General features: G+C 43.0%; 2 protein-coding genes across 5 annotated transcripts; one reads left to right on the top strand and one right to left on the bottom strand.

Annotated features, from left to right (window-relative positions):
* Positions 1 to 466: 466 nt before the first annotated feature.
* On the bottom strand, positions 467 to 12,930 carry nes (nestin). Its single transcript, XM_061777140.1, has 4 exons — positions 12,066 to 12,930; positions 11,138 to 11,262; positions 9,604 to 9,680; positions 467 to 8,599 (listed from the first exon to the last, which is right to left on the bottom strand). Exons 1-4 carry the CDS (start codon positions 12,867 to 12,869, stop codon positions 1,929 to 1,931), a joined length of 7,677 nt encoding a protein of 2,558 aa, XP_061633124.1. The 5' UTR covers positions 12,870 to 12,930; the 3' UTR covers positions 467 to 1,928.
* Positions 12,931 to 13,221: 291 nt separating this feature from the next.
* LOC133479203 (asialoglycoprotein receptor 1) lies at positions 13,222 to 20,307 on the top strand. Of its 4 annotated transcripts, XM_061775816.1 has the most exons (7): positions 13,222 to 14,466; positions 15,010 to 15,057; positions 15,138 to 15,302; positions 16,260 to 16,490; positions 17,609 to 17,778; positions 18,939 to 19,066; positions 19,570 to 20,307. In XM_061775816.1, exons 1-7 carry the CDS (start codon positions 14,319 to 14,321, stop codon positions 19,697 to 19,699), a joined length of 1,020 nt encoding a protein of 339 aa, XP_061631800.1. In that variant the 5' UTR covers positions 13,222 to 14,318; the 3' UTR covers positions 19,700 to 20,307. The 4 variants fall into 4 exon arrangements, with proteins under 4 accessions (XP_061631800.1, XP_061631805.1, XP_061631802.1 ...); XM_061775818.1 differs by lacking the exon at positions 13,222 to 14,466 and having other exon boundaries at positions 14,499 to 15,057; positions 15,791 to 16,490; positions 19,570 to 20,305; XM_061775817.1 differs by lacking the exon at positions 13,222 to 14,466 and having other exon boundaries at positions 14,499 to 15,057; positions 15,138 to 15,390; positions 15,791 to 16,490; positions 19,570 to 20,305.
* The last annotated feature ends 494 nt before the right edge of the window (positions 20,308 to 20,801 follow it).

The raw sequence follows: 20,801 nt of genomic DNA, 5'->3' as shown, positions 1-20,801 counted from the left end.
CAATTCACATTATTATATCAAATTCCCTTGAGGGATTAAAATTTGCATACATAATATATGATAATACATTATTATTATTATATAAATGCCTTGTAAAACCTTTACTCTAGCTGTGTTAACATGAATAATTCCAGTTTTATAGACTCATTTATGAGTAGAAAAAAAAGTAATACGCATTGAAAGAATGAGTCAGCTGTCTTAAATTAACTATTGACGTGTTTTACTGCTCACAAAATTAGACAATTAGTTGCCGTTTATTGATCACATTTTCATAAACTCTTAACATCTGAGCTGAGATGGCCATAAAAAATGTGTTGAACTGCAGTACTTCATGGGCATTTATTGGATTATCAAAAAGGCATTAGAACACAAAAATGTCATCAAGTTTATTTATTAGATTTATTTATTAGTACCTAAGACTAAACAATCCAATCAAACGATCAATCAATCAAGCAAAAAAAAAAAAAAAAAAAAAAAAAACATGTTTATTGGTCAAAAAACAAATATTTCCCATCTGCATGAGTTTTTGGTTACATGACAATCAATCAGTCATGAGCATGATCCGTTCATATTGATCTCTTCCAGGAAGTGAAATGGATCAATAAGAGCTGATCAACGGTTCACTTGAAGGACTAAGATCAGCGCGGAAGCTAACAGGAGACGCGGCAAACATCCAGCAAACAACTTGGACGCATAAGATTGGCACGTTGGTGGTGGTGGTGGCGAGGCAAGACGAGGGTGCGGATGTTTTAAAACAATGGTTCAACAGGTGGCGCTGTAACAACTAAGTGGATCATATATATATAAAGACTGGCAACACGTGATGCTAACAATATGCTAATGCTAATGATACAAAAAGTGTGCTTTTTGCTTGGGAAACAGACACAATTGTAAACCTTTAACAAACGTGGATCATTAGCATGGCAGCCTTTTTTTTTGTTTAGCATGTAGCATCACTTTTAGCATAACCATGTGCTTAATTTTATTAATATAGTCATAAAATTGCAAATTCGAGATGTTTTGGTCAATTCAAATTATTAAATCAAATTCCCTTGAGTGATTAAAATTTGTATAGCGGTACATAATATATAATAATACATTTTCATTGCATCTTACTCTATACTTAATACAGTGAACCCCCGTTTGTAGAGTTTTACTCCTCCCACACACTTTTAACAGATGTAAATGTGTTAAAACTTATGAAATTACACTTATTCCCCTCGCTGTCAAGAAATGGGGTAGGCTATTTATTGTATAACATCAATTTGAGGAAAGGAAAAGAGTAGTCTCACCCCAGTTCTCCAATTCAGAGGCGAAGTGTGCTTGCGTGTCTTCCAGTAGAGCTCAGTGATGCTCAGCATGTTGTGGAGCAACTTGGTACTACACTGAAGGTGCAAAACTCTCAATTTGAATTTGTTGCATACTGTAAAAACCCACAAAAACTATCACTGAACCACGTTCACTGTATTGTACTGGAGTATGGGTACAAAAGGAGATATATTATGGGCTTTTTCACAATTTGAAAGAATTTCCAGGTGTCATAATAACATGGTGGTTTGTAACATGTTTTCCTCGAAATGACTAACAATTACATACACAACCTTTTTTTTCCAGCTCGCTGAAATTAGCCTGTTTTGTGGGGGCGGCCCTGTGTCATGCAAGTGAGCCACTGCTCGCCCTGCCCCAGAGAAACTTGGTTTGGGGTGGTATTATGGAAATGAGCCCTAGTTGGGGCTTCACAATACAGCTACATTCAGAATGTCTCCCTCACAGACATATTTTCAGCAATGTTAAGATAATAAAAGATTGACTTTGTTGGATTTGAAACTTGATGGATGGGCAGACACTCCAGACAGACAACTGTGATAATGTTTTCAAAGACTAAATTCCTACAATTTACAAAAACACCCGCGTTCTTGTAGACTGGACTATTCGTCCCCGGAAGACCAGGCTCCTCCTTCAACTTCCGACTCATCGGAATGCACGGACACCCCTGTCACGTGCTCCTCCTTCTTAGCGGCGCATTCGTGTGCAGAACTCCCGTTGACCGCCTTCCCCCAGTCCAGGTCGCTGCCGAACTCCACGTCGTGAATCGCGGACGTTACCGTGGGGATGTCTGATCTATAAGCAGCGTCCACTTTCAAGGACGAGGCCCAAAAGTCCCGCTTGTCTTTGCCATTGGTTTTGTGGAATTCCGACGATGAGTGCTTCATAGCAATGATGACGGTTTCCTCGGGCAACGTCTCCGTGGAGATTTCAACGGGGTCCTCGTCAAATGTGGAGGAACTCTCGCCATCGCCTCTTTCCTCACGAAAATGACTCACAACAGAGTCTCTTTGATCTTTTGGATGTCTGATGTCAATGTCCTCACTGGTCTTCCCCAGGACATTCCATTCATCTGCCAGATGGCCAGCAACATCTTCTATCACGGAAAAAGTATATTGTTGGAGGAGACTTTCTTGGTTTTGATATTCAGACTGTGGCTTCTCCAGACACTCTTCTTCTTTGTCTTCTTCTTGCACGTCGGGGCCACAGAGAAACTCACTAAAGGTTTCATCAGAATGCGTCACCATTGAAACGTTGAGCTCAAACTCGTCCTCCCTTTTCTCTGGAGCTTCTGAGACCTCCTGAACCACCTCATCATCTGTATCTTTCTTGTCTGGAGAGCCCAACTGAGGCTGGACGATATCCCTGAGGCCTAGATTGTCTTCAATCTGGAGATCAGTATCTATGCAGACTGGTAAATTCATCTTGATGGCATCTTCTTGGTTTATCGTTACATCCTGGACATCCTTCACATAGTCATCTGGAGAGTCTAGTTTAGGCTGGATGAAATCCCTGAGGTCCAGATTGTCTTCCACTTGGACATTTGGATCCATACAGAATGGAAAGTTCACATTGTTGGCCACTTCCTCTTCCTTGGTCATTATTTTATCTTGGACTTTCTCCTCGTCATCTGGAGAGTCCAGCTGAGGCTGCAACAAGTTCAGATTGCGTTCCACTTGAACAACAGATTCCATGCAGGAGAGCAGGTAAAGTTTATCTGCTTCTTCTTTTTTCAACATTTCATCCTTGACCTCCTCTGCAAAGTCATCCGGACAATCCAATTGAGGCAGGATGAAATCCCTGAAGTTGAGATTGTCTTCTACTTGGACATCAGGATCCATGTATGGCAGGTTCACTTTGTTAGCCTCTTCTTGCTCCATGCTCAACATTCCATCTTGAACCTCTTTTTCTTCCATCTCTTCCACTGAGTCATCATCTGGAGAGTCCACTTGAGGCTGCACCAAGTCCAGATTGCTTTCCACTTGGACATTAGATTCTCTGCAGGACAGCATGTACACTTTCTGTTCCTCTTTTTGTTTTATTCCATTCTGGACCTCTTCCAAATCTTCATCTGGTGTGTCCAACTGAGGCTGCACAAAATTCCCTAGGTCCAGGTTTTCTTCTACCTGGAAATCGGGATCCATGTGTGATGGCAAAATCACTCTATTGGCCTCTTCTTTTTTTGTCATTATCATTCCATCCTGGACCTCCTGCTCTTCCATGGTCAACATTCCATCTTCAACCTCTTTTTCTTCCATCTCTTCCACTGAGTCATCATCTGGAGAGTCCAGTTGAGGCTGCACCAACTCCAGATTGCGTTGCACTTGAACAACAGATTCCATGCAGGACAGCAGGTAAAGTTTCTCTGCTTCTTCTTGTTTCAACATTTCATCCTTGACCTCCTCCACAAAGTCATCTGGAGAGTCCAATTGAGGCGGGATGCAATCCCTGAGGTTGAGATTGTCTTCTACTTGGACATCAGGATCCATGTATGGCAGGTTCACTTTGTCAGCCTCTTCTTGCTCCATGGTCAACATTCCATCTTCAACCTCTTTTTCTTCCATCTCTTCCACTGAGTCATCATCTGGAGAGTCCAGTTGAGGCTGCACCAACTCCAGATTGCGTTGCACTTGAACAACAGATTCCATGCAGGACAGCAGGTAAAGTTTCTCTGCTTCTTCTTGTTTCAACATTTCATCCTTGACCTCCTCCACAAAGTCATCCGGAGAGTCCAATTGAGGCGGGATGCAATCCCTGAGGTTGAGATTGTCTTCTACTTGGACATCAGGATCCATGTATGGCAGGTTCACTTTGTCAGCCTCTTCTTGCTCCATGGTCAACATTCCATCTTCAACCTCTTTTTCTTCCATCTCTTCCACTGAGTCATCATCTGGAGAGTCCAGTTGAGGCTGCACCAACTCCAGATTGCGTTCCACTTGAACAACAGATTCCATGCAGGACAGCAGGTAAAGTTTCTCTGCTTCTTCTTGTTTCAACATTTCCTCCTTGACTTCCTCCACAAAGTCATCCGGAGAGTCCAATTGAGCCGGGATGCAATGCCTGAGGTTGAGATTGTCTTCTACTTGGACATCAGGATCCATGTATGGCAGGTTCACTTTGTTAGCCTCTTCTTGCTCCATGCTCAACATTCCATCTTGAACCTCTTTTTCTTCCATCTCTTCCACTGAGTCATCATCTGGAGAGTCCACTTGAGGCTGCACCAACTCCAGATTGCGTTCCACTTGAACAACAGATTCCATGCAGGACAGCAGGTAAAGTTTCTCTGCTTCTTCTTGTTTCAACATTTCCTCCTTGACTTCCTCCACAAAGTCATCCGGAGAGTCCAATTGAGCCGGGATGCAATGCCTGAGGTTGAGATTGTCTTCTACTTGGACATCAGGATCCATGTATGGCAGGTTCACTTTGTTAGCCTCTTCTTGCTCCATGCTCAACATTCCATCTTGAACCTCTTTTTCTTCCATCTCTTCCACTGAGTCATCATCTGGAGAGTCCACTTGAGGCTGCACCAACTCCAGATTGCGTTCCACTTGAACAACAGATTCCATGCAGGACAGCAGGTAAAGTTTCTCTGCTTCTTCTTGTTTCAACATTTCATCCTTGACTTCCTCCACAAAGTCATCCGGAGAGTCCAATTGAGCCGGGATGCAATGCCTGAGGTTGAGATTGTCTTCTACTTGGACATCAGGATCCATGTATGGCAGGTTCACTTTGTTAGCCTCTTCTTGCTCCATGCTCAACATTCCATCTTGAACCTCTTTTTCTTCCATCTCTTCCACTGAGTCATCTGGAGAGTCCACTTGAGGCTGCACCAAGTCCAGATTCCTTTCCACTTGGACATTAGATTCTCTGCAGGACAGCATGTACACTTTCTGTTCCTCTTTTTGTTTTATTCCATTCTGGACCTCTTCCAAATCTTCATCTGGTGTGTCCAACTGAGGCTGCACAAAATTCCCTAGGTCCAGGTTTTCTTCTACCTGGAAATCGGGATCCATGTGTGATGGAAAAATCACTCTATTGGCCTCTTCTTTTTTTGTCATTATCATTCCATCCTGGACCTCCTGCTCTTCCATCTCCTCATCATCCAGTGTGTCCAACTGAGGCACGATTGTATCCCCGAGGTCCAGATTGCCTTCTCTATGGAGATCAGGATCCACGCATGATGGCAATTTCCGCTTGTCATCCTCTTCTTGTTCCATGGTCATTATTTCATCCAGGACCTTCTCCTCATCATCCACAGTGTCTAATTGAGGCGGAGCCAAATCCCTCTGGTCCAGGTCACGTTCCACTTGGATGCCCGATTCCGTGATGACTTGTTGTTTCATGGTCATTATTGCATTTTGGAGCTCCTCCTCTTCCACCTTTTCTTTGGCATCACGAGCCTGGGTGTCCAACTGAGGCTGCATGGAATCCATAAGGTCCTGTTCACGTTCCACTTGGACATCACATTTTGTGATGATTTCTTCAATTTTCATCACTCTATCCTGGGCCTCCTTCTCTTCCATCTTTTCCAACTCCTCATTATCCGTAATGTCCAATTGAGACACGATGGAATCGCCAAGGTCCATATTGTCTTCTCCATGGAGATAAGTATCCCTGCCGGATGGCAATTTCCCCTTGTCGCCCTTTTCTTGTTCCACAGTTATTATTTCATCCAGGACCTTCTCCTCATCGTCCACAGTGTCTAACTGAGGCGTAGCCAAATCCCTGCGGTACAGCTCACGTTCCACTTGGATGCCCGATTCTGTGATGATTTCTTGATCCATGGTAATGATTGCATCTTGGATCTCCTTTTCTTCTGCCTTTTCTTTGGCATAACGAGCCTGAGAGTCCAACTGAAGCTGCATGGAATCTTCAAAATCAAGATCACGTTCCACTTGGACATGAGATTCTGTGAGGACTTCTTCTTCCATGTTCATTATTCTATATTGCATCTCCTCCTCTTCCACCTTTTCTTTGGCGTCATGAGCCTGAGAGTAGAACTGAGGCTGCATGGAATCTCTAATGTTCTGGTCACATTCCACTTGGACATCAGATTCTGTGATGACTTCTTCCATCTTAATCATTCCATCCAGGACCACCTCCTCCTCTTCCACCTCCTGCCACCTCTGAGGCCGCACAGAATCCATTAAGTCCAACTTGCATTCCACTTGGACATCAGATTCTGTGATTACTTCTTGTTCCCTCATCATTATTCCATCTTGGACCTCCTTCTCTTCCACCTTTTCCTTGGCATCATTATCCAGAGAGTCCCACTGAGGCTGCGTGGAACTCCTTCGGTTCTGTTCACGTTCCACTTGGACATCATATTCCGTGAGGGCTTCTTCTTTAATCTTCATCTCCTCCTGCAACTCCTGCCACCTCTGAAGCTGCCTGGTGTCCCTAAGCTCCAGTTTGCGTGTGACTTGGACGTCGGATTCCATGACGATTTCTTGTTCCATGGTCATCATTCCATGATCCTCATCCTCAGGAAGCACCACATGGCTCTCATCGGCCAACGCTTGAGCAAAGTGGAAAGCGTATCTGTCGGTGGATAGGTTCTCCAATTCCTGCTCCACAAGTTGGTCAGTCTCAAGCTCCACATTATCCACATCTGCAGCTACTTCTTTATTCAAATTGTCCTCACTGACTTTCGAGGTTTCTTTTTCCAGTCCAGAAGCTTCCAGGTCGGTGTGAGAATATTCCAGATCATATTCTAACACCTCTTCTTCAACTTCCTCACAAAGATCCTCCATGGTTCCAAAGTTTTTGTTTGTGCTCTCTCTCCAGGCAGTTCCACCCAACTCTCCAATCTTCCCGTCTTGCTCACCATCACTGGACTCGCTCTCATCCACATGGGACGCTTGTGTGTTGGCGTCCATCTCGTCGCTGGTGTACCTGATGAGCGGACGAGTGTCAGCCAGCGTGTTCTCCTGAGCGTAGCTGTCGCTCTCCAGCTCGGTCCTCCACGACACAGAGACGTTTTGGGAGTCCTCATCCTCATCGTTGTCATCAGGATGTGGCAAAAACTCTTCACGTTGAAGCTGAATCTCATCTTTTTGCTTCTTCATTTCCTCTCGGCTTGGCTCAGACCTTCTTGTTGAGATGTCCTCCTCTGGTTCTGCATACTGTCTTTTCGCTTCTTGTTTGGGTTCACTTGACTCAACATGGACCTTCTTATCAATCACACTGTCCCATGTGTCCATCTCTTCTCCATCTGGATACAGCACGTCCACTCCTTCCATCACAGTCGTTCCCAAGGTGGAGTAGATTATTTCCTGACTGATCTCAGTAGTGTCCACTGGGTTGAACTCACACTGGGAAAACAGACGACTGGGTTCCGGGGTGTCTTGCAGTAATGCTTCCGTTCCAGAACTTGACTTTTCCTCCTGCTCATCTTCCTCCATACGCACCTCAACCGGAACACTTGGCGAGGAACTGAAGGTATCCTCTGTCATCCCCAGAAGTTCTGATTTCAGTTCCTGACTGTTTGATTGGTGCTGCGTGATCTTCTCAGTGAGTGGCATTGCTTCCAACTGTAGCTGAAAGTCGACGGCTGCTTTATCCTCTACCAGAAGACATGTTGACTGCTCCTGATAGCAGTCAACAACCGAGGAACTGATGGTCTTCTCTGTGATTCCCAGAATGTCCGGTGTCAGTTCCTGAGTGTTTGATTGGTGGTTACTAATCTCCTTAGTGAGTAGTGAAGCTCCTGACCGGAGCTGAAAACCGTCAGCTGCTTTTTCCTCTTGCATATTTTCCTCCATCCATGCCTCAACTGGAACACTTGTCAAGGAACTGAAGGTTTCTTCTGTCACTTCCAGAATTTCGGTTTTCTGTTCCTGGGTTCCTGACTTGTACTGAGTGATATCCTTAGTGAGTGGCGGAGCTGCCGACTCGAGTAGAAAGCTGGCAGCTGCTTTTTCCTCACTTCTCCTACCATGTTCCTCCACTTTACCACCATCTGTACATTCAGCAGGGCGTTCCTCACGTTCCTCCTCACCCGGAGACGATAGAGCCTCTGCGTAAATCACTTTTTCATCCACCTCCTGCGCTCTGAACTCTTCCATGGCTCCATTATGCAGTATTTTGGGATACAGACTTTCTTGTTTGGCCTCTCGCATTGTTGTATCTTCATCCTTCTGAGCCTGGCTGACAGTTATGGGCTTGCTCCTCAAGGGCGTCGTTGAAGTTATAGGTGGTCTCCAGACTGACGTGAGGGTCTTAGAGTGAGCAGGTAGTTGGTAATTCGCTCGTAAAGGCTTCACAGGCGCATCTGTGGGGGAGAAGATGCTATCAATATACGACTACTGAAAATATGACCTTCTTACAACTAAGACGTATTTGTCTCACGTGCTTTCTGGCTCTGCTCCACGCAGGGGAACCATTGTTAAAAGCCACCTCCTCCACGGAGGCCACACGCTAATGGACGCTATTGATCGCCATTTCCTTTCTTACGGGAAAGCCAGAAGCTTGTGGCGCTTTGTGCTTTGGGGATGTCCTCTGCTGCTTCTTGGATTACAACCAACCCCCCCGCACCCACACCCATCCTCAATTTGAATAAAATCATTACAAAATGGCGGGGCTCAAAGTGCAGGGTTATTAGTTACATTGATATAATATTAATGACTATTTTGCATTTGGGGCCACAAGACTAGTGATTTAATTGTCATGTAGGCCTTTTATTGAGCACTTTAATTAATTAAACGTACCAAATAGTGAAGTCAAAATGGATGCCATACTATAACACGACCCTGTGGCTTGTCCCGGCCAATCAACGGCAAGGAAAAGGTTATCAAAATAAACATACATAAATAATAACTTTCTGGGGTATCCTTTTAAAGTGATTTGTGTTTAAATTAACATAATCTCGTATTTCCTACTTTGTTGTACTTTCTTTACTTGGTGTCTTTATAACCTCCTGTTGAGCCGCCTATCCTTGTCCTTTCCCTCATTAAAAGGACAGTTGAGTCCTCTGCTCCAATTTGCCATGGAAACAGAATAACAAGTGTCACTGATAGATTTCTCTTCCTCATTATAAATCAATTTTGCCCAGTAACAAATGACAAGGCAAAATGTTCCAAGCAGTTATTTGGATTTGCTGCATATGCTAGCTGGTTAAAATGTAATTTTGATGGGAAGTAAATGAATGTCCATGAAATGAAACTAAAGATGAACCGAGAGTACAGTAGTCTTGTAACACAATGTTACTTTTATGAAAATACTACAGAAGGAGTGGCTGCTGTAAACATGTAGGCAATGACATCCTTGTATGTGTACCTTTAAGTGAAATGTTTCTGGACTCTTTCAGTAGAGCGAGATCGTCCCGTCGCAGGCTCTCGCCATCCAGCAAAGCTCTGTCAAGATGGCAAGAAAGAAGGCGCTCAGCCCGGACACAAGCAACGAAACATGAGAGTGCACATTCGTTGTTGTTCTGGTAGTGAAGGAACCTCCCCCCCCCCTATTGATGGGGCACACACACGCGCACGCACACACACTCACACAATGACTGGCAATATTATTAGCAGACCCAGCTGCACTAATTCATGTTGGTCACCCTCTATTGCAGGGATTCCCAAACTACGGCGCGTTCAAGCCCTCTCAAAAAAGGGCTTTTATTTTTTGTCTGCATGTTTAAAAATAAAGAAAGTCACTAAATAAATAGATATATACTGTGGTACACATTTATGCTGTGTTTTCACAGGTTATATTTATATTTTATTCACAAAATAAACGTTTAAATAAATAAAGCATGACCTATTTTGGCACATTTTGTTCTTGTTTGCATGAGTTAAGACATAAAGGGCTCTAAAATGGGCTTTGAGAGTTTCTTACATGGCTTTTTTTTGAGGGTGTGTGCCAACTGTATCAGGATGTTGAAGGAGCTAAAATAAAAAAAATAAAAAAAGTCTGATGATTGAGTCATAGTTTACTGCAGTAATACTAGATGGATTGATTAGTTAATAGTGTTCATGTCATGTGTTCCCTCCTTGCTGTTATTCTAGAATCCCACAGCTCATAAATGTATGAGCAGTGTGGGTCAATACATCCCAGAGGGGCTGGGCTTTAGTGCTCCACAACGGACTGAAGTCAGCGATTCCAGCAGGACAACTCAGGCTGCTGCTGGTTCAAGGACATGACTCTTGAAGCCCAAGCAGCTGCATCCTAGAATGTTGTTTGGCTGGAGATGATCCAGTTTGGATTGGAGCGACTCGATCACACTTGATCACACGGTCGGTTACGATTCATATGTCATTTCTATTGCAGGGGACAAGACAAACATCGTCTGGCACAGAGAACAAGACAAATCCCCTCTGCTGAGAGTGATCTGGCTTATTCATTGTATTGTTGATGAGGGACACCAAACTTGGTTGAGAGATTAGGCTTCACTTTGTCACCCGGTCCGAACTTTTATGGACAGAATTTCTCAGCGCGGCCAAGGTGTTGAGGTGCTCAGTATTGCTTCTCTGCTTTTTGCAGATGAGGTCGTTCTGTTGGTACATCAAGACACAATCAAATTCACACAATCTCAAATTCACCCAAATCGTGTTAGACCAGCGGTCTCGCCTGCCTTAGACGTGACTTTTTTATTTTACACTGACTTTCTGCCACCAAATTGTCACTCGGTCAGACGCATCCCCAAAGACTCACCCTCGCTGCACTGTAACGCCCAGCTTGACACAGACCTATCTGCCAAATTTTCAAACACTCGTAGCGAGCCTTGCGCTTGCCCGAAAATCGTGCATAAAAAAATCGGAGGTTGATTGTGTTGGAGAGGTTAGTGTATTTTGTGTGTGTTTTTTTTTTCTTCTACCTGTAGGTGACCACCTCCAGGCCCAGAGACATCTTCTGCTGGAGCAGGCCTCGGTTCTCCTTCACCAGAAGGTCAAACTGCTGGCCCAGTTGGTGCTTCTCCTTCTCTAGCCCCTCCCAGTGCTCCTGTGCACAACAAAGGAAGTGACAAGGTTAAATGGGGAAAGGTGCTTTCATTTGGTTACGTTATTCCTGCTGGTCACTTGTCAGACACTCAGGAGTCGTGCAGAACAAAGTGTGATTGTTTGTTGGGCTTCTTGAGAGGCCAGAAAGGAACCACTGAAGAGGAAGACGACAGCTGGGAATGACTCACAAATTCTCACAATAGGACACTCTGCCCACTTCTCATAGACAGAAAGTATAAACTTAGAAGCTGATGCTATCTATGTGGGTGCCAGTGGCGGGCAGTTCATTTGTTGCAGTGGGGACTGACCCGACTTTATCAACCTCTTAAAATAAAATACATCATACGGACCGCGATGTTGATTATTAAAGGTATTATTGTGTGCAGATCACTACAGATTAAATTCTAGTTGAAATTGGTTGTGAATGTTTTGCTCTGACCAACCAAACAGAGGATGGGAAAATGCTAATGTTATTGTGGGCCAGCTTGTTCGTTCTGGGAGGATGAATTTGAAATCTGAGTGCATTAAAAAAAACAAAAACATCCCAGTATACATTAAAGGTGAAGGAACATTGGCCATCACTACTCATTTTGAAGGTCCGGGTAAACTAGATTTACAGGCAACACATAAAGACTGAAATCTGATTGGACAAAAAAAAATTCTTGCTGGTCCTGAGCGTAGGGTTTTTGTATTATACGTGTTACTGCCTGTAGCTTTAAATAACCCTCAAGTTCAGTTCTTTCCAAATGCTCCCGTTTGATTGACGCTAATGTTACAACATGCTGAGGATTATGCTTGCTTTACCTGAAGTGTGTTTATCTGCTGTCTGTGTTCTTCCCTCTGCTGCACCGCCGTTTCCTCCAGTTGTGTCTTAACATCCCCTTCAGAGATCCTCTCTCTCTCCAGGGCCCATAGCTGGGCCTGGTACTTATTCTTGTGGCGCTCCGTCTCACACAAACGGGCTCCGGTCTCCTTCAGGCTCTCCTCCAATTGGTCTAGCTGTCCCTGGTAGGCTTCCGCCGTCTCCTGCCATGCCCTGGAGGCCCGCTGGCAGAGCTCCTTCTCCAGTTGAAACAAGTCCGGTGTCGGAGTGAAACACGGTGGTGCCGAATGGCTCAGCGTAACCTCCAAGTGGGCCACGTCTTCCTCGTGGTTCCGAACCAGGTGCTCCATTTCCTGCTCCAGCTGGCTGATTCTCTCGCTGAGCCACCTCTGAGCCCCGTGCTCCTCCTCCAACTCCTTCCTGCTCACCTCTATCTTCGCCCTGACCTCCACTTGCTCCTGGGCCTCCTTCTGCCAGGTCCGCTCCACATTCCGCATTTCGTTGCTCATCCTGCAGACCTCCATCTGGGCATAGACCCGCTCCCTCCAGACCTCGTCCAGCTCCGCTCTGGCCCGATGGAGATCTTCCTTCAAGCTCTTCTCCCTCACGGAGGCTCCGCGGTGGCCATACCGCAGAGTTTGGATCTCTTGAGCCAAAAGCGTGTTCTCCTCCTCCAGGAGCTTGACCCGGCCCAGGTAGCTCTGCAGGCGGCGGTTGAGGTCTAGCATCTGGTGCTTCTCTTGGGCCACGTGGCGGGAGTGTGCGGGGATGTGCAGATCCATCATAGGAGGGATGGAAGTGAAAGAAGAGGTGGAAGCTCGGAAAGGACTTGACAAGTGAGGCTGCTGTGAGACCAGGGGAGCTAATGAAGGGGGGAAAAGAGGAGGGTGTGTGTGTGTGGAGGGAGGAGACTAGAGATGGAGAAGGAGGATTGGACAGAGGGGCTTTGGTCAGTGGGGCGAGGGGGGCGTGAAGTCATCTCTCAAGTTAACTCTTTCACTGCTATGACCCAGTACAGTTTTTTTTTTTTTTTTTTTTTGGGTCCTCGTTGTTCCAGCTGCACAGCAACTCCAGACATTTTATTTTTTTGGACTGTCCTCTTATTTGAATTCAAACTCTTTATTCCTGTCCTGTCTTGTCCTGTCCGCATTGTACTCTTTGCTACTTCCTCACTGGGTGTAGTGCTGCCTGTCTCACTGCTCCTGTCTTCTCTTGTCCTTTCCTGTCCCGTCCTGCGCTATTTTCGACTTGTCTGGCTCACTCCTACTGTTCTGTCTTGTCCTGCCCTGTCCAATTCTGTCCTATTTCCTGCTTGTCGTCGTGTTCCTTCATCACAGTGTAGCACATTCTAACTCACTGCTCCTGTCTTGTCTTGTCCTGCGCCATACCATCCTGTCTTATTTTCTATCTTACTGCCTGATTTACTTCTACTGTCCTGTACTATTCTGTCCTTTCCCATCCTGTACTATTTGCTACGGGTTGCGTCTCACCCTTAGAGCATAGCACTGCCCGGTTCACTGCTCCTGTCTTGTCCTGTTCTATTTTTAATTCATTTCAACGCTCAATTCCTGACTCAGAGGTACAGTCTTGTCCCATGCTGTGTTACTACAGAGTACACCACTCCTAGCTTGTCCTGTTCTTACCCAACCTGTCCTATTTGCTAGTCATTCTTTACATGGTGTAGCACTTCCTGACTCACTGCTACTTTGCTGTCCTCTTATGTCCTGTTCTCTTTCCTACTTGTCCGATCGCTTCCTTACAGGGTGTAGTACTGCCTGGTTCACCGGTACCATGCTGTCCTATTTGTGTCCGTCGCGGCTGTTCTTTACATGGTGAGCACTGGTTGCTACTGTGCTGTTGTTGCACTTCCTTTCCTGTCCTGTCCAGTACTGCCCTGTCCTGCAACCTGTTCCATCCTGTCCTATTTGCGACTCATTGCATCCCTTTTTCACAGGGTGTACTGCTACTGTCCTGTCCTCTCTTGTTTCCAATATTTTCACTCTCATGTAGCCAAATAAGGGCACACAAAAATATAAGCAGCTCTTAGTTGTCTCAAAGACACCCCAAATAAAGCTAACCAAGCTCGAGGTACAGCATGTCAGTGAACTATTACATTTAATATTGCATACATCTGCGAACAACAACCTCTGCTGTCATTACTGCATGTTCACTTCTTCACTCGTTTTATTTTCATAGGTGAAGTGAGCTGGAAAGAAGAAGTCGATGTAGCAGGCATGATGGCAAAAAAGCCCACACAACTTCTCCTTATGCTTTGTTCTTCTTTCTTTTTTGAATGTACATTTGGTGCAGCCATGGCGCAGGAGCCGGACGTCAACTACGCCTCGGTGGTGTTCAGAAGTGACAAGTCGTCACCATCCAGAGGTACCGTAGCTTTAACTCATTTCCACCTTTGTCAACAGTCATCATTTCAAAGTTAACTTTATACTGCATTAACGTTGATTTAATTTAAATGTAGGAGTGACTGTTGAAGAGTTATTTTATTGTATATTTGTAGTTATTATTACAGCTTTGCTCACGGTGGAGTTAAAGAAATCATCCATTGACCAGTCATTAGAAGCTTTCAATACAAATGCACCTATGTGTATTATTTTTCATAAACACAAGATTTCAATGATGTTATGTTAAATAGAGTTGCGGTTTAAAAACAAAATGCTTCTAAGCAAAAAAAACAAGTAAATCTTTATAAATTGGAAGCATTTTCAAGATCCTGAACCCTCACCTCTTTCCCCACTCACTAATCTCACTCCATCCACTGGCAAAGCTTTCTGCCTCACCGCTTTCCTGACTCACACACGACCCACTCGCTCCACTCGCAAAGCTTCTTCCTCTGCTTGTCTGCCTCACACACTCCCACCTGCAGACGTTTGCCCACAAAGCTGTCATACTTTGATTGTGTCTTTCAAGCAAAGACGGAAGAAAAAACACTGTACGGCGAGGTCAGAGTGGAAAAGGGTAGGTGAAATCAAGGAAAACACTTCGTGGGAAGTGTTCTGCATTACTGTAACACAGCTTCAAAATTCTAATCAATGCAGAGCGGCGTTCCAGCAGAGAGCAGCAGAGCAACGACGATGACTCGGCCAAGCCGGTGGCGGAGAGCATAGCTGGCGGACGTCGTGGTCACTGTCAACGTTTGGCTTGTTGCGCTGTGCTTCTCTGCACCACTCTGCTACTCACTGCCGTGGCCGTTTTTCTATACCGTGAGTTACTGCTTCTACACAATTCTGCTAGTCGGGAGCGCCACTGAATCAAGCTCGAACCTTGCTGAGCTCAGTTTTGTGTTTTATGGTGAGTTATGAAACTTTGCTGTTTTTAGAGTTGCAGATCTGTCTCGTATACATGCTTCGAATTTGGTTGCAATCAGTCAAAATTAGACAATTGTGTCTTTATTGGAGATTGTCAAGATTGTCTTGGACGGATCCCTGGAAATGACCACTAAAATGCGGCCATTTACTCCCTGTGTCTTTTCGGGCATGGCTTCTTGAGATTTTTTTGTGTGCGTGTACTCATAATAGACATGCCGACACAAACTGCATGCTGCTAATTTAAACTGCCTTCGGGGGCGGAATTTTCCCAAAACATTCCATGATGCTTTACCCAGAATCAACTAAATTTGCCGTCATGCTGCGCCCGCACATTAAGATGAAAACGCGAATATTTTGCAATTTACTTTCATTCATCTGTTTAGGAAACATGCTTCTAATTTGGTAGCAGTTGGAGAAAATCTCTCGGACAAGATTGTCTTTGAAGGACCCCTGGAAAAAGACCCGAAAATGTCCACTTCAAAAAAAACAACAAATGGTGGATTTCCTGTGCGCTTTCAGGCATGGCTTCTTGAGACTATTTTGTAGGTCTACTCACGTTAGACATGTCTTTGTGAAACTGGCTTCAAGCACTGAATTTTCCATGAATTCCAAGGCGACTAAGCCAATTTGTCAGTGTCAAAATGCAAATGCAAAATGTACATTTTCACCAGGTGAACACGCCTGTAAATGAGCCATCAAAGTGGACTAAAAATCATAACAAAAAAAGCCGACAAAGCAATTTCAGGACCCTCATCGTAATTAGTGAGGCCATCAGGGCCCAAAAACTCCCAATTGCTGACTTTTTTTTTAGCCGGTGTCAATGTGATCTGACGCAAGCCTGTCCCATCCCAGAGAGCAGAGTCACAAAACTGGAGTTGGAAAATGACAATCTGATGTCGGAAAGCAAGAACCTGACGGCTCAGAAGGAGCAACTGAGCATGCAGATGTTAGCGCTGGAGAGCGAGATGAGGACCTTAACGCAGCAGATGGAAAATCTGCAGGCCCGAGTCAACGACTTCAACAAATTCAACATCAGTCGGGCTCAGCGGACCCTCGACCATTACTGTCCTCGGAAAGAAGACGGTACGTTACCATCAAGCAATACCGTAAACGTGTTATGGGTCAAAGTTTGAAAAAAAAAAAAACACAAATAAAATTTGTAAAATAATAGGAGTACACAATATTAAACTTAAGCCTTATTAGTTTCCTGTTTATAAAGATGAAACATGATTTTAAAAAATGTAATAAAATATTAGACTGACTGTTACAAGTTTTGATAAAATTCAGACTTTTCAAAATAATTTCAAAATATTTACTAACATGCATATTTAACTTATCCAATTAGTTAAAATATTTTTACATTTTGTTTTTTGTCTTTTGGAAAAAAAAATTATATTGTAGTAAATTTATTTTTGAATAAATCATGAATTGCCCTTACAGTGTTTGTTGTTGTATGTAAACTGTATGGTTGAAATTAAATTGTATTATATTTTACTGTACTAATATATTCATGTTGCAGGTCCAATTCAACAATTGCAATCAAGAAAAATACTTTTTTTAAATTTTTTATTTCGATTAACTTAAATTTGTTGGCGGTATTGATTTTGCATTTTCATTTGTTCATTTCGTAAAAGGAATTTACAAAATTAAACTTGTATATTTACATTATACAATCAATAAAAAACAATAAAACAATTTTTATTTACTGTTGATAATCGCTAATCATTCTACTGTAAAAACAATTGTTTGCTTGTATTCAAGAAGTGTTTTTGAAATGAAAAATTATTTAATTTGATTTACCTCTCAATGTTGTGAGTCTAATTCACTGTTTGCTGGCCTTTTTATTTTGCAATTTAGTTTTTATGTTTCAAAATATATAAAAAAAAAAAAAAATCAAACACGTATATTTGCATTATTTAATTATTAAAATATTTTAAAACAGTAATTATCTTTACAAATATTTAGAAAATGCAGGTCACCATACAGAACAAAATTTTAAAAAACAGAATTAAAGTGATTTTTCCTTCTCTTTAAAACAAATATTAAAAACTCAACTTGCCTTGTATCCTTTTTTTTTTTTTTTTTAATATTGTTAGATGATTATATGTACAGTGACTCACGTTGACCATTAAAGCCAGCAAAAGGGTTCAACAATTTGACCCACAACATAACAGTTTCAAAGCATGCGTTGGTGATTTCAGGATCGAACCGGACGTGCAATGCCTGTGAAAATGGCTGGTTATACTTTGAGTCCCGCTGCTATCTCATCAACAATGCGGACATCCCTTACCTGAAAACTTGGGAAGAGGCACGTCGGGAATGCAGCGAAAGTAATTCCCAACTGGTGGTTGTGGAAAACGCCAGCGAAATGGTACAGAAAGCTACACGTGTGTCATCTGTGTTTCTTCACATTCAACTGATTGAACATTGGATTGACTGAAGGTTTATTTTGAACGGGCAATACAAAAACGAAGAAGAATAAATCATTACAATATAAATGTTATCCAATGCTGAAACACTGGTTACTAGGAGTAGGAAGAAAAATAACATTAAAATTCTACCCTTTTACCATTGCTGAAGATAAATTATCCAGCGAGAAATGCAAACCAAAACACATACAGTACATATTAAAATACAAAATACAATATCTTAATAAATTGAGATACAATTTTAATTTGTTGGGGGAACTCAAAACTTTCCTATCTCAAATCATCTTTCCCCATTGGATTGAATGGATATGCCAATTATCCATTCCAGCCCCCCCCCCCAAAAAATGCTTGTCATGTGTTTTTCAATAAGAAAAATAGCACTCTATAATATTACAATTTATAAAAACATACAGTTATGACATCATTAAATAGAAGGTAAAGAAATTAAGATGACGTCACACAGGCGTTTGCTTTTGCGAAGTTAAAGGCTTTTTGTACGGTCGGTGGCGTCGTGTGACCCTGGCGGACGTCCCCGGCGCCGTCTCCGTAGCATTTTAATCAATGACAGTGTAATAAATAAGAAATTCGTTTTAGCATATTAAATTAGCAATTGAACATAAATTTTGGGGTGCTGATGTGAGAGTGGAACGTTGTTATGATTGCAATATCAGGTATAATACCAACTTGAATAAAGCCGTGTTGGGAAACTCAAGCAAGATGACGTTTGTTTGTTTTTGTTTTTTTGTTTTCCTTAACTTATTCACTGCCAGCCTTCCCAGTTAACATGGATATTTGACTTCTAAAGCCGTCAATGGCAGTGAATGTGTTAATAGTTGTCATTTCTGACGGCGACGATATATAAAATACGACGAAATACTGCCGCGTTATATGACAGTACATTCCTTTGTCCGCACCAGCTATGCAGCGAATTTGGTCTCCAGTTGTGTCGCTGACGTCACACCAAGACATGGCGGCATATCGATTTTGGCGATGTAAAAGGGACGTTCCCAGAGCGACTACGTTATTTACCGATTGCTTCAAAATGGATTGATATTATTGAAAATGGCTACCAGTTTCATTCTGTCAATAATCTTATTCACAGAGTTACATCCGAGACAACAGCTGGGGCAGCCAAGGCAACTTTGGCTACTGGCTCGGCCTGAAAGCGGAAGGCGGACGATGGAAGTGGCTCGATGGCAGCGAGCTGACCCCGGAGCAGAGCTGGCAAAAGTACTCACACTCAGTACTTCAGTAGAAGTACAGACACTTGTCTCAAAAAAATAAAAGACTGGTACCAGTACAAGTACGGCTTCAACTCCAGTAAAAGTCAGAAAGTACAGACTCTGAAATGTGCTTCAGTGCAAAAGTTTAATTCAAGTTTTTTCCTGTCAATTGTGCACAATAACCGCTTTGATAACTAGGCAAAACAAAATAGTTGATCTCTTTTATTAATTAAAGTGTTCATACTGAGAACAGAACTGCTGACCACCTTCTTTTCATTTTCAATTCAGCTACTATGTTTATATACATTATAGCTTTGCTAATAGAATCGACAGCTTGCAATATCTGCGTTCGAGTGTCAGTAAAGTAAATACTCAAGTCAAGTACAGATTCCTGGTTACTTCCCACCACTGCCCAAGTTTAAACAGACAAACAAACAGAAGCTCCCTCAAGCATGTTCACCAAGCCCAAAGTCCCCGTTTGTGTGACCTTTGCTTGTGCTGCACCCTCAGGTCCTGGATACCGCAGAGTCAAGTCCGCAACGGACTTTGCGCCATCTCTGTGACCAACGAAAAGCTGAAGGCGGTTGAATGCTCCGAAAGACAGCGGTGGATCTGCAAGAAGATGCCATTATCGCTATAAATTGGGCCCACAGCCCTCAGCGCAGCAGCACCCACCCACCCTCTGGAATTCTGGACATTTTCAAACAAAAACTTTCACATAACTTCCTAAACAATAATAAACACGCATAATAATTCCTATTGTAACTGATGTAACTATTCATCTGCATCGTTCATTTCCTAAAGAGAAGACAAACTATTGAGGTTGAACTCACCTAAAAAGAAAAGATTTAAGCTGTTGATGTTTCCTTTTATGCACTGTCAATAAATTGCTCCTGTTGACACAAACGATAAAGCAGTTTGTTTTGCCTTTTGTTCCCATACTGTACCCAAAGTGGACTGAATTAAGAAGTTAAAACTGAGGTAGCTACCGAACCGCGATAATACATCTCTGTGGTATCACACAAAGTTCGGGATATTTGGCTTCTGGGTCCTTTTTTAAGGATGAACCTAAAATGCACTATAACCTTTACAGGTCAACTTAAATTTGACATTCTCTAAGCTTTTGAATGCACATGTCCAACTGTTCAATATTTCAGTACTTTTTGAAAAACGTTTTGATCTCTAGGGAACTGAATACCAAAATTCACTTCACAGGTGTTTTTTGTTATTTTATTTACAACGTCTGCTTCCATGCCTTTCTGTGACTCTTCCAGTCTCTACGTATCTTTCTTTATCTATAAAATCAGATTACATTTTCGGACCAACATTTGCAGGAATCCAGCTCATTTCAAGGGTTTACATACTTTTTCTTGCAAGTGTAAATACACAAAAACTCCGAAATTAAAAACAAGAGGCCTACTCTCCATACCATAGCAATAGCCAAATTCAATGCACGCACGCCCTCTGGTGGCTGATAGGACGTGCAAAAAGCTCTATGCCGCTCCCATGCCGTGACATCATTGCTTTCGTAACCAACCACTGTTGAACATATTTGTTGTAAATAAATAAATACAAATTGTGCTGTTATGTATCTGCATTCGTAAAATCTGATCCTACAGAAAGTTTATAAGTGAGAGAACCCGTTCGAACGTTATGATAATTACATTTGTTTTACCTCCTGTACCTTAACGCCACATACAGTTTCGATTGCCATCCCCACTGCGTCTATGCGAGCTGCCTTC

Source organism: Phyllopteryx taeniolatus, chromosome 6 (genome assembly GCF_024500385.1).
Source record: "Phyllopteryx taeniolatus isolate TA_2022b chromosome 6, UOR_Ptae_1.2, whole genome shotgun sequence".
Taxonomy (NCBI): domain Eukaryota; kingdom Metazoa; phylum Chordata; class Actinopteri; order Syngnathiformes; family Syngnathidae; genus Phyllopteryx; species Phyllopteryx taeniolatus.
This window is presented reverse-complemented; position numbering and strand designations above follow the sequence as displayed.

Coding starts and splice junctions, on each gene's coding strand:
- LOC133479203 (XM_061775816.1), top strand. CDS start 14,319: ATGATGGCAAAAAAGCCCACACAACTTCTCCTTATGCTTTGTTCTTCT. Junction 16,491..17,608: donor CTGTCCTCGGAAAGAAGACG/GTACGTTACCAT, acceptor TGGTGATTTCAG/GATCGAACCGGACGTGCAAT. Junction 19,067..19,569: donor CCGGAGCAGAGCTGGCAAAA/GTACTCACACTC, acceptor CTGCACCCTCAG/GTCCTGGATACCGCAGAGTC.
- nes (XM_061777140.1), bottom strand. CDS start 12,869: ATGATGGATCTGCACATCCCCGCACACTCCCGCCACGTGGCCCAAGAG. Junction 9,681..11,137: donor CTGGAGGTGGTCACCTACAG/GTAGAAGAAAAA, acceptor CCATCTTGACAG/AGCTTTGCTGGATGGCGAGA. Junction 8,600..9,603: donor CAGAAACATTTCACTTAAAG/GTACACATACAA, acceptor TCTCCCCCACAG/ATGCGCCTGTGAAGCCTTTA.